At 41.1% G+C, this 11,883-nt stretch overlaps 1 protein-coding gene across 2 annotated transcripts; it reads left to right on the top strand.

Moving 5' to 3' along the window:
• The first annotated feature begins 1,023 nt into the window (after window positions 1-1,023).
• Window positions 1,024-9,306, top strand: nop9 (NOP9 nucleolar protein). 2 transcript variants are annotated; one of them, XM_077616280.1, is made up of 12 exons: window positions 1,024-1,111; window positions 1,391-1,645; window positions 3,283-3,519; window positions 5,492-5,668; window positions 5,768-5,875; window positions 7,263-7,404; window positions 7,479-7,671; window positions 7,751-7,891; window positions 8,002-8,115; window positions 8,271-8,483; window positions 8,866-8,971; window positions 9,060-9,306. In XM_077616280.1, the coding sequence occupies exons 2-12, from the start codon at window positions 1,420-1,422 to the stop codon at window positions 9,212-9,214; spliced, it is 1,812 nt and encodes a 603-aa protein (XP_077472406.1). In that variant the 5' UTR covers window positions 1,024-1,111; window positions 1,391-1,419; the 3' UTR covers window positions 9,215-9,306. The 2 variants fall into 2 exon arrangements, with proteins under 2 accessions (XP_077472406.1, XP_077472407.1); XM_077616281.1 differs by lacking the exon at window positions 1,024-1,111 and having other exon boundaries at window positions 1,123-1,645.
• The last annotated feature ends 2,577 nt before the right edge of the window (window positions 9,307-11,883 follow it).

An 11,883-nucleotide genomic window follows, 5' to 3' on the forward strand; every position in this document is an offset into this window, starting at 1 on the left:
ACACACATATATATATATATACACACATATATATATATATACACAAACTGTTGTGGTCAAAAGTTTACAAACACTGAAGAACATAATGTCATGGCTCTCTTGAGTTTCCAGTTATTTCTACAACTTTGATTTGTCACAAAAAAACATTCATGAAGTTTGGTTCTTTACTTCTGGTACTTTATTATGGGTGAACAGAAAAAAAGTGATAAAATCTGCTGGTTCAAAAATATACATACAGCAGCGCTAATATTTGGTAACATGTCCCTTGGCCATTTTCACTTCAATTAGGCGCTTTTGGTAGCCATCCACAAGCTTTTGGCAAGCTTCTGGTGGAATCTTTGACCACTCCTCTTGACAGAATTGGTGCAGTTCAGTTAAATTTGATGGCTTTCTGACATCGACTTGTTTCTTCAGCATTGTCCACAAGTTCTCAATGGAGTTTAAGTCAGGACTTTGGGAAGGCCATTCGAAAACCTTAATTCTAGCCTGATTTAGCCATTCCATTACCACTTTTGATGTTTGTTTGGGGTCATTGTCACTCACAAGAAGTTAAGAGGCCATGCTATAAAGCTAATTTCACTGACACAACTTTCCAAGTCACCAAAATTGCTAATTTGTGTTGCTGTATGTATATTTTTGACCAAGCAGATTTGATCACTTTTTCTGTTAACCCATAATAAAGTCATAAAAGAACCAAACTTCATGAATGTTTTTTGTGACAAAGAAGTATCTGTTCCAATCACTCTATCAGAGAAAAATCAGAGTTGTAGAAATAACTGGAAACTCAAGAGAGCCATGACATTATGTTCTTCACAAGTGTATGTAAACTTTTGACCACAACTGTATATCGGTGAATTGTGTTTTTTCCTGATGTAGGTCAGAATATTACTTATTGCCGATTTTATATCGCATGAACAATTTTTGTAATAGAAAATATACAATATACAATACAAAATATACATTTAAAATAACTGGGAGATGTGCAATTGGGAAACTTTACATACGCCAATGCTGTAGGTGGCAGCAGCTTGCAATTCTGTAAATAAAAAAATCAGAAGAACATTTTCCATGGCAAGCGGAAGTAGTATTGTTTGGCCCACATACACCACACGTGAGTATTTTCGTGCCGGTAATTTGAAAGATAAATCCCAGGCTAACTTGACGAAGCAAAATAATTGCAGCAATACATTTAAAAATAATGAGTTAAAGGCAATTTTGGGACCAGAATTTTTTCACTGCGAACTTCTAAATACTTGTTACGGTTGTACTAAGGTTGCTCTAAGTTGTCATTGCATTCGTACTCCTCGTTTTGAAAGTATTATCTTATCTGAAAAAAAACTCACGTCGCATTAAAAAGGGGCAAGAAGTATTTCATGGTTTCTGTTGTCAGGGCTCTAAACTGCACGGTCTACTCAAAGGATGCTGGAAAAGAAAGAGGCTAAGCCGACGATACCTTCAAAAAGTGGCAATGCAAAGAGAAACCAGAATGCAGGGGATGGAAGAGAGAGCAAAAGGAAGAAAACTGGAGATGGAACAGAGGCAGAAGTCGGTGGTCAATCAAAGCACCTTGATCCACAGAGTGTTGGTTATTACCGGCGAGTCGGGGAGAGATTGAACGAAGAATTTGATGATGCTGAGGAGAAAGGTGAGGGTGATTCCTTTCATTTCAATTGTCTAGGAAGGGTTATTTTTATTCGGTAATGTGATCTATTAAAAAATTCTTGATTAATCACATTTTTATTCCTCAATCAAATTCTCGAAATGCTGTTTGAAAATGTTTTAGTTGATAATGTAATCAAATATTATCCTCAAACTTGAATATTGTTAGCTATTTAACAATGTATTTAATTGCATTTCACTATAAAACAGGAGGAAGGAATATTTTGTGTAACGGCGTAAAAGAACTACAGACGCTCCCCTACTAACGAACGAGTTACGTTCCGAGCGATCGTTCGTAGAGTGAATTCGTTCGTAAGTTAAAATTAAGTTTAACTTACTTTTGGAAGATGTACTCGATGCTTAAGGAGATGATGGAAGAAGAGGAGGATTTTATATCATGAGAGGGTCTTGGTCGTCGCTGGAATGGGTTTCAAATGTGACTTCCTCCTCCGTAACTTACATGTAGGAAGAAGTTGAGGGTCGAGGAGAAGAAGATGAGGGTTGACGAGTATCTTCCTTGGAGGATTTACTAGAAACTGGCCTAAAGAAGCGATCTAATGACGATTGCACAGTTTTCTTCTTTTTTTCATCATAAATGATGAGGTAGCACTGTATGGCATCATTCAATTGACTTGCAACCTTTGTGCAACGTTCAATATTTGGGTCTTGCTGCTCCAAGAGTGCGATGGCTTTATTTAGTTTCGTCTCGAATTTCTGAATGGGGACAGGCATTTCTTCCTCCTCCTCCTCCCAGAGGTAGGTGGATGCTGGGTGAACTCTCACAGCGCCATGCGTCGGTATTAGCGGCGGAAAGAAGCACTACTCAATAAAAAATCTAACTTACAGCATCTTTTTCCCGAACATTTTTCGACAAATGCCATATGCGCAGACATGTTCGTATGTACCGAGCGTCTGTAATCTTAATATGCCCTTTTAGGACTTTTTTAAAATGTGTGTGTGTGTTTTCCTGCTTATAATTTACTTGCAGGCAGCCCGGCGGCTTGATTGGTTAGCACGTCGGCCTCACAGCTCTGGGGCCCTGGGTTCAAATCCATGTCAGTCCACCTGTATGGAGTTTGCATGTTCTCCCCGGGCCTGAGTGGGTTTTTCCGGGTATTCCGGTTTCCTCCCACATTCCAAAGACTTGCGTGGCAGGCTGATTGGACACTCTAAATTGCCCTTAGGTATGAATGTGAGCGTGAATGGTTCTCCGTCTCCTTGTGGCCAACGATTCAGGGGTGTCCCCCACCTCTGGCCCGAAGTCAGCTGGGATAGGCTGTGTTTTTAAGGTTCAAGATTCAAATGCTTGGATTTTGTTAAATGCTTAGAAGTAATAGGCGCACAATATTTCTCAGCATCCTGCCTAAAATTATTGAATGAAGGAAAATAAAATAAGTTTGCTTAATCACCACTTCATATTCATTTTGAAGTTCACTTTACATCCAGAATTTACTCATTGTCATGCATTTTCTGTGATACAGTGCAAAATGTGTCGTTCATTTTTAAAGATAGTAAAAAAAAGTGAAAATTAGTGTCAGAAGTTCCTAAAAATTGCTTGCAATTGTCCGTGCAAAAAGTGCACGAACCTTGTTCATATGTTACTGTTTTGTTTCTTTTCTGCAGAAATGTTTGTGGAAAATGTCTTGAGCGAAGTCAAAGGTAAAGCAAGAATGGTGGCAATGGATCGCACTGGAAGCATGACGCTTCAGCGCTTGCTCCAGCTGTGCAGTCCAGAACAGGTGGCAAAAATAATGGCTGAGCTGGGTGGAGAATCATGTTCCGACTTTAAGACAGTTTCCTGTGACCGTTGTGGTGCCCATGTAATGGAGAGCGCAGTCAGACAGGTGTCCAGGTTGACAGGTATGTTCGTTTGCTTCAATGCATCATATTCTGGTGTAACAGTTCTACTTTGTCATTTACAGTTTTGTAAAACCACATGATTCTAAAATGCTAAACAGCAAAATTTCATTGCCTATTTACGGCACGTAAACATGCTTAGTTTTTGCCTTTACCTTTAGTTTCCACAAAATGTTTGCAAGAGACGCTGCAATACACTTCCTGTATCTGATATTTTTTATTTTTAAAACTGTCTTAATGCAGTTGGTTTCCTATTAGCTATCTCCAAGCACCTTGCTGGCCTGACATTTGCAAGCAGGAAGCAGTGGCTCTATAATACGCAAGGTTAGCGTGCTGCAGAAGCCAGCCAGTTTAGCAGAGTAGCCATCAAAGTCAAAGACCAATTAGTATACCATATTTTCACACCTATAGGATGCACTTAACTGTATAAAATGTTCTCTAAAATGGATGGTGTGCCCAATCAATCGGTGTGTCTTGTTTATGCACTAAATTCAAAATTTTGAATGACCCTGACAGTTTGACTGGCTCGTTTAATTTCTTGCCGACACACTACTGATTGCGATCAACCCAGCGGACGTTCACCGTCAAAACAGCCTCTCCGCGTACTCAAAGTATTACGGTAAATCCATTCAAAACATCCCAGACGAGTGGCAAGTCAGTTGACTTCCGTGTGCTCGTAGCACTTTTAGCCCTCCATACAAAGGCAAGGTTAACGTCGCACGAGTTACGTGAGATTTGGAATGGATTGTCGATGCGTCGGCCAAAGTGCACCGAAGTTTGAGCTTTCGTCAAAGCTGGAATCACTATTACGAAACCCCACTGCGACAACTCTGACAATGAGAATACTTTGACTTATATTTTTACGAATACACATTACGTCAATAAAACAATCAAACTCAGTTTTGCTCCTGTTGCCTGCATGCGAACGTGTGCGTCATGCTATCGCAACCCTTGCAGCGCGTCTTTTGAAACGAAGCGCCTTTTGTATTGACGAAATAAATAAATTTTGTCCAAACTGAAAATACACCTGCAACTGAGCCCTTTCAGGCTGAGTCCTATATGTGTGAAAATACGGTACTCATATATTTTTTATTGTGTTTAGGGGTTAGTATCAAAGTCCGTGGAACATACATATGATAATTCAATGTAAAATATGCCTCTACTTACGAAAAATCCAAATATCAAAAAAACATCTGGAACAATTAATTTTGTAAATACGGTAATCCCTCGAATATTGCAGTTAATGTAGACTAGACATGGCTGCGATAACCGAAAAGTAGGATCGACCCTATTATAACGACCTTTTTTTCCTTCAGTGCTGAGTCCTAGTAGCAAGCGGAAGACAGTGGAGTTGCTTTCAGTGTGGATTTTCACATTTTATGAACTTTAAGAAACAATAATAATAAAAATAATAGCAGAAAAATATGCTAAAAAATAATAATAGCAAAAAATGCTATAAAAAATAATAATAATTTAAAAAAAAAAATTAATAAGCAGAAGAAAAAAAAAATCACAAACAAGTGAATTCAGGATAAGTGAAGTTGCGATAATCGAGGGAAGACTAGAAGTGTTGTACAATTTTTGTCTCTTCCGTTTTAATTTTTTCTGCCACCCTCAGAGAACATGTCATGTTGTAACAAAAGGTATTTGTATCTCATGAGTTTTCTTGGCCAAAAACAGGCACAATTTGTCTTGCTCTTGTCTAGATCATTAGCTGAAGAAAATGAGCACATAGTGAATCGTAGTCAATGGAATGGCTACACGAACTGAGCTTTATTGGTAATAATTGGTGATACTTTTAAACTAAGAGGAAATATTAGGATTTATACACAAGACAATTTAGATTACACACCTAAATTGTCTTTCCACACCTAAAATTTAGAGAAGGCATTGTGTTCTCAGTAAGAAAAAAAGTCTCTAGCCATAATCAAGTCAATATAACCTTTATTGAGGTGTTTGCTGTATGTTTATTCAGTTAATGAAGACGAAGATCAGAGTGAAGGCCTGGAGATCCAAATATTGTCATTAAGTCAAGCGGTGAGAGAGAGCTGCGAAGAGTTAATCAAAGATACCCATGCCACACACGTCGTCCGCACGCTTTTGCATGTGCTGGCAGGCTGTGTGGGAAGTCCCCGCACTGAATCATGTCCAGGTTAATAAAAATAATAATAATAATAAAAACATTATACTCTTCCATTTAAGAATAACTACTCAATGTTTAGCCTGTTTTTTTGTGTGCTTTTTTTACTAGGTGCTAAAGACCGCAACGCTTCTCCTCAGCTGACTGATTTTGAGATACCTACAACTTTTTGGTATGAACTGATAAGCCTCACAGAGACTTTGATGGAGAATGTAAAATGTGAGTCCCTTGTTAAAAAATAATGAGGTCAATTTTTGGTTTTGCCCGAATCAAAAATCATTTTGTTGTCCTAGTGGCAGAGTCATTCTTGGAGCTTCTAAAATGTTTAATTTGTACAATGTAGTCTAAACTTCTTCAGGCATTTATAAATAGTTGCCGTATTTTCGGGAGTATAAGGCACGCTCTCCCCCCCAAAAAAAATCTATAGTGCGCTTAATTATCCAATTTGCCTTATGTATGAGTTCTGGTTGGCCCTAATGCCCTGGACAGTAATTTTTTGGGACTGTCAGCCACTACTTCTTTCTCCAACTTTGAACCATGCAGTCTAGTGCTTCTTGTGTGTTTTTACTAGCAAATTAGCTCTAGTCTAAATATTTCATTACACAAAGTGGACACCCGTTGGTAATATACCAGTGTGGCTTGTATATAAACAAATATAGTTTTTGTTTCAAATTCAGTGGGTGCAGTTTGTAGTCAGGTGCAGCTGCTTTCCAAAAAATACATAATTCTGTTGCAGCATAACTCCATTATAATGCACTTGTCAAGTGCACAGGACATAATTAAACCTATGAAACAAATAATAACTGCAAACAAATAATAAACAGTAATTCCAATGTCATAATATAAAGAACAAAGGGAGCACCATATTTTTTATACTATAAATTGCACCATTTTCATAGTGTAGCTGTGCTGGTGACTTGCACTCAAATGTGACTTTTATTATAGTTTTTTTTACCCTGGCTGCCAACAGCTTATTTTTTTTTTTAGACTAAAGTTATCCAAAAACCGATTAATATGTAACAAGAGCAAGTGCCACTTTTTTCTATTGCTCCCTATTTTACTATACATTCAACATATCATTATATTATGTGTTTGGTTTCTGATAAATTAAAAAACTGCCCCCTAAAATTGCAAGTTGTGTCACTGATATATATTTTTCCCTTTCATGAAAAGCTCATTCATTACTGGGCCAAATTATGGTAAGCTTTATAGTCTAGGAATTACAGCAAGTATAAGCCGAAGCCCCCCAAAAATTTACAAGAAAACTGTATTTGTTCATGAATATATGTATCTACTGAACCATAAGCCCACCTGTTCACATTGTATTATAGGATGGTTACATTAGGCTCTAAGAATCCACAGCTAACTATAATAGGCACTGCAGAAATTTACAATGCTGTTCTCTTAATTCTTTGGCAAAGTCACAATAGTTTGCAAAAAAAATGTTGCCAAGTTTACAATATTGTTTACAATATGCGGGCGAGATGCTGGCTATTTACAAAAGAATGTCTAACAGATTCATAATAGTGTTTGGAGAATATAATGGTTTTCTAACGGAAACAATGATTTGAGTTTGATGATTGTTCTCTGGTGTCTCTCTTCCCAGTAAGCATAACAGACTCGTATGCCAGTGCAGTCTTCCAGACCATGTTGACTGTGTGTCACAGGAAACGGCCCAAACTTTGCAAAAAGCTCATTAAGCGCATCATGAAATATTTGACAAGTTGTCCAGCTGCCCCAGGAGTTAGGTAATCTAGGTTTAATCTTTGTCTTGACAGGACAGAATAAGAGAAGCATCTTCTTACTTTGCAATATTTTTTAGTCCGCTTCTGGTATTCCTCAAGGACCAAGCTGCCAGTCACCTAATTGAGACCATCATCCAGCTGTCATCCAAATCTATTCTCCGAGACCTTTACAAGAGCCACCTCAAGGATTGCCTGGTCGACCTTGCTCGCCATCCAGTCGCCAACTTCCCCATACAGAGGCTGACGGCATCGTTGGTCAAAACGAAACTGGTAGGCTTAAAATAGTGATGATAAAAATTGAAGTATATGAATGCTACAACGACAGATACTTTTTCTTCTACCTTTAAAGTTTCTGAAGTTATTCGATGAGCTAGTCCAAGGTGTTGAAGCTATTTTGGCTGCTGGTCACATGGGTGTGATTGTGCAACTGGCAGAAAGCTGTGCAGAAAGTGGAGAACGGCAAGAAGAATTGATGCAATGTCTGCTAGCTGTAAGTGCCAATGATATTTTGATATCAAAATCTTGTATGTTATCCCCTAGAGCTTTATTGGCATCATTCTGGATTTTTGGCAGTTTTAATTATTTTGTTTGTTCTCACAGGCATTTCACTGTGCAGAGCCTGGCTCCCGACATGTCTATTGCCTCCCTCTCTTTATGTCCCTCCTGACCTATGATGTGTACTACAGCTCTGCTGATGGTACTGTGCAGACAGAGGTGAGCTGTTTTATTGAGGCCATTTCTTCCACATCACCAGCACAAACCTGCTGCACTATGAGTTACAACCCAGGAAGAAGAAAATAAGACTCAAGCCATTTTTATATTGAGCAAATGTCTTATGCACATTAGGATCCAATCCTGTTTGTGTCTAGGTTCCTCTTACTTCCATCTGTTTCCATGGATCCCGACTGGTCCAAGCACTAGCCAAGTTCAAGGAGCGCTCCATCCTTCTCAGCAGTCTGCGGACGTTAACCCCTGAGGACCTCTTGAGACTGGCGTGTAACCCTTCTGGTAGCCATGTGCTTCAGGCTCTCGTCACAACATCCAGCGACAAGGGAAGGGGCAAGATCCTCAGAAGGTTGACGGTATGAGCGATTTGTTGATTAAGTGTTATTGAATTCTTTAGGCAGAGGTGGGCCAAGAAAAGAAAATATTGGCATAATGGCAAGTCAAAGATTTTCAAAATATTTACACTGGTCAATGGTTTGAAAAAGAACTGACCCATTTGTGCACTGTTCAACTATAAAGATTTGTGAACAGCCTATTTGCTGCAAGGTCTTAAAATGTTGAAAATTTGCTGATTTTTATCAAATGTCCTTAAGAAAAGGGACTGATATTCATGTGGTCGTCTTACATTCCTTCAATATTCTTTTTATATCTTGTAAAATACTCAGTTCAGTTTCTTAATGTTCTGCACATCTGCAAACAGTCTGAAATATCATGTTAATCCCGCTATCCCACACCTAGGGTCAGTACGTCCGAATGGCGTGTTCCAGGTTGGGCAGTAGAGTGTTGGAGGCCATATGGACCAGTGCATCTGTCAGTCATAGGCAAAGCATTGCAGAGGACCTTGGTAATATAATTAATGTGGGACATATTTTCAAGTTGATTCGTTTATGTACAGAATGTTAAATGAATGTCTCTCCTACTTTAACTTCCAGTGCCAAGTGAAAGCCAGCTGAGGTCCGACCAATTTGCCCGGCATGTGTGGGCCAAATTCGCGCTCTCTCATTTCATCCACCGACGAGCACAGTGGCAGGAAATTCAATCCGGCGATTTTAAGAAGCGCAAGCTTTTCAGTGATATTCTTGAGTAAAGAGAAGCATTCAGTCAATTTTGATCTCTACTGTTCCAATGTTTAATTAATAATTACTTTTGATGTGTTTTGAAATTAAACAGTTTCTCTTATGGTTTGGTTATTGTTGTTGGTCTATGCATCGTGTTTTTTAATAACTTGTCTTCCAAAATATATAAGTTTACATACACTTGTGAAGAACATAATGTCATGGGTCTCGAGTCTCCAGTTATTTCTACAACTCTGATTTTTCTCTGATAGAGTGATTGGAACAGATACTTCTTTGTCACAAAAACATTCATGAAGTTTGGTTCTTTTATGACTTTATTATGGGTGAACAGAAAAAAGTGATCAAATCTGCTGGGTCAAAAATATACATACAGCTGTGCTAATATTTGGTAACATGTCCCTTGGCCATTTTCACTTCAATTAGGTGCTTGTTGTAGCCATCCACAAGCTTCTGGTTGAATCTTTGACCACTCTTGACAGAATTGGTGCAGTTCAGTTAAATTTGATGGCTTTCTGACGTGGACTTGTTTCTTCAGCATTGTCCACAAGTTCTACATGGGGTTTCAGTCAGGATTTTGGGAAGGCCATTCGAAAACCTTAATTCTAGCCTGATTTAGCCATTCCATTACCAATTTTGATGTGTGTTTGCGGTCATTGTTCTGTTGGAACACCCAACTGTGCCCAAGACCCAATCTTCGGGCTAAGGCCTTTAGGTTTTCTTGAAGAATTTGAAGGTATAATCCTCCTAAATTATCCTATTTACTCTCTGTAAAGCACCACTTCCATTGGCAGCAAACAGCCCCACAGCATATTACTACCACCACCGTGCTTGACGGTAGGCATGGTGTACTTGGGGTTAAAGGCCTCACCTTTTCTCCAAACATTGCTGGGCATTGCGGCCAAACAGCTCGATTTTTGTTTCGTCTGACCACAGAACTTTCCTCCAGAAGGTCTTATCTTTGTCCATGTGATCAGCAGCAAACTTCAGTCGAGCCTTATGGTGCCACTTTTGGAGCAAGGGCTTCCTTCTTGCACGGCAGCCTCTCAGTCCATGGAGATGCAAAACACGCTTGACTGTGGACACTGACACCTGTGTCCCAGCAGCTTCTAATTCTTGGCAGATCTGCTTTTTGGTGATTCTCGGTTGAATCTTCACCCCCCTGACCAATTTTCTCTCAGCAGCAGGTGATAGCTTGCATTTTCTTCCTGATCGTGGCAGTGACAAAACAGTGCCATGCACTTTATACTTACAAACAATTGCTTGCACTGTTGCTCTTCTTCTTCTTCTTCTTCTTTTTCACCTCAGGCGCCTGAGGATTACCCTCAGCAGCGCTAGGGCTGCCACTGGAACACGGATAAGTTCATCCAGGGAGTTGCCCAAGCCGCGATGGTAGCGTTCGGTCATTAAGGCCGGACAGCGGAGCCATAAGTGTTCAGACGACTCTGTTTCCTCGTCGCACAGGCGGCAGCGATCCGAGTCGGATTTCCCCACAAGGTGGAGCCAACGGCGGAGCAGGGGGTGGTGTCCACTGCGGAAACGAATCAGGTCTGTGCGGTCTCCTTTCGATAGGGCAAGTTCTTCCTCTGTGACTTTTGTAGTGTAGGTCTGCAGAAGGCGGGGGTGGGAGAGGGGGGGGGAGCGATCTTCACGTTGGATGATGGCACGTCTTGTGGCTGCGTCCGGGGGGGTATTGGTTTGGTCATCTAACGAGCCAAGTTTAGCTAGGGCATCAGCCAGGTCGTTTCCGCATATGTTGCAGTGGCCCGGGATCCACAGTAGCTGCAGTCGCTTAGGCGGAGGGAAAAGGGCGATGTCACCCTGAAGTCTCCGAATGGCGGGGTCTTGCGTATGGGGGTTTCCCATGGCTTGGACCAGCGATTTGCAGTCACTGAGGATAATTGATGTCTGCCAGTCTGCTGTTTCCCTCAGCCAGGAGAGTGCCTCGGTCAGTGCCACTTTTTCAGAGTGGTAGGAGCTGCTGCGGCTGCCAGTGGCACCATGCCATTGGTGGATGATTGCACTCTCCTTAATGACGACAAAACCTGCACCACCGTCCGCAGTGCCTTCTTTGGTGGATCCATCTGTGAAGATCTGTAGGTCCGGTTTGCCCATGCTTCTGATGAGCTCTTCTGCCTTATCTCTTTGGGTGATGGTCGGCATGTGTTTAGAGACTGCGGTAAAGGCGGTTTGGATGGGGGGGGGGTAATAGCCAGGGTGGGCAGGGATGGGAAGAGTATGTGCAAGGGGTATGGAGTTCGAGAGCGGTAAGACGGGGAAGGGTCGATGATCGCCAGTCTGGCTTCTTTTGCAAACGCATTTTAACGTTTTCATGGAGGAGGCGGTGTCGGGGATCAGAAGGAGGCAGCTGGTTCCAGGCATCCGCCTTAAGAAGTGCTTGTAACTTGAGGCGGGATGAGAGGGGTGTGAGATGTGCCTCATGTAGGACTGCTTCGGTGGGGGTAGACCTGAGGTGGTGGGTTATGGCGCGGGCTGCTTCCAGTTGGGCGGTTTCAAGGGATTTGAGGTGAGTTTGGGCCAGCCAGGGGGCCCATGCCGGTGCTGCGTACTCCGCAAGACTTCTCTGGGTGGCAATATACACCGTTCTAAGGTCGTTTGGTTGCCAACCCCAGGATGTGCCACTGAGTTTGCGGAGGAGGTTCGTTCTTTTGTACATGGTTTG

The sequence above is a fragment of the Stigmatopora argus genome, chromosome 12 (genome assembly GCF_051989625.1).
Source record: "Stigmatopora argus isolate UIUO_Sarg chromosome 12, RoL_Sarg_1.0, whole genome shotgun sequence".
Classification (NCBI taxonomy): domain Eukaryota; kingdom Metazoa; phylum Chordata; class Actinopteri; order Syngnathiformes; family Syngnathidae; genus Stigmatopora; species Stigmatopora argus.

Excerpts from the sequence above, each read along its gene's own strand:
- nop9 (XM_077616280.1), top strand. The coding sequence starts at position 1,420 with ATGCTGGAAAAGAAAGAGGCTAAGCCGACGATACCTTCAAAAAGTGGC. Across the intron at positions 7,672-7,750 it reads CGTTGGTCAAAACGAAACTG|TTTCTGAAGTTATTCGATGA; the intron begins GTAGGCTTAAAA and ends CTACCTTTAAAG. Across the intron at positions 8,116-8,270 it reads ATGGTACTGTGCAGACAGAG|GTTCCTCTTACTTCCATCTG; the intron begins GTGAGCTGTTTT and ends GTTTGTGTCTAG.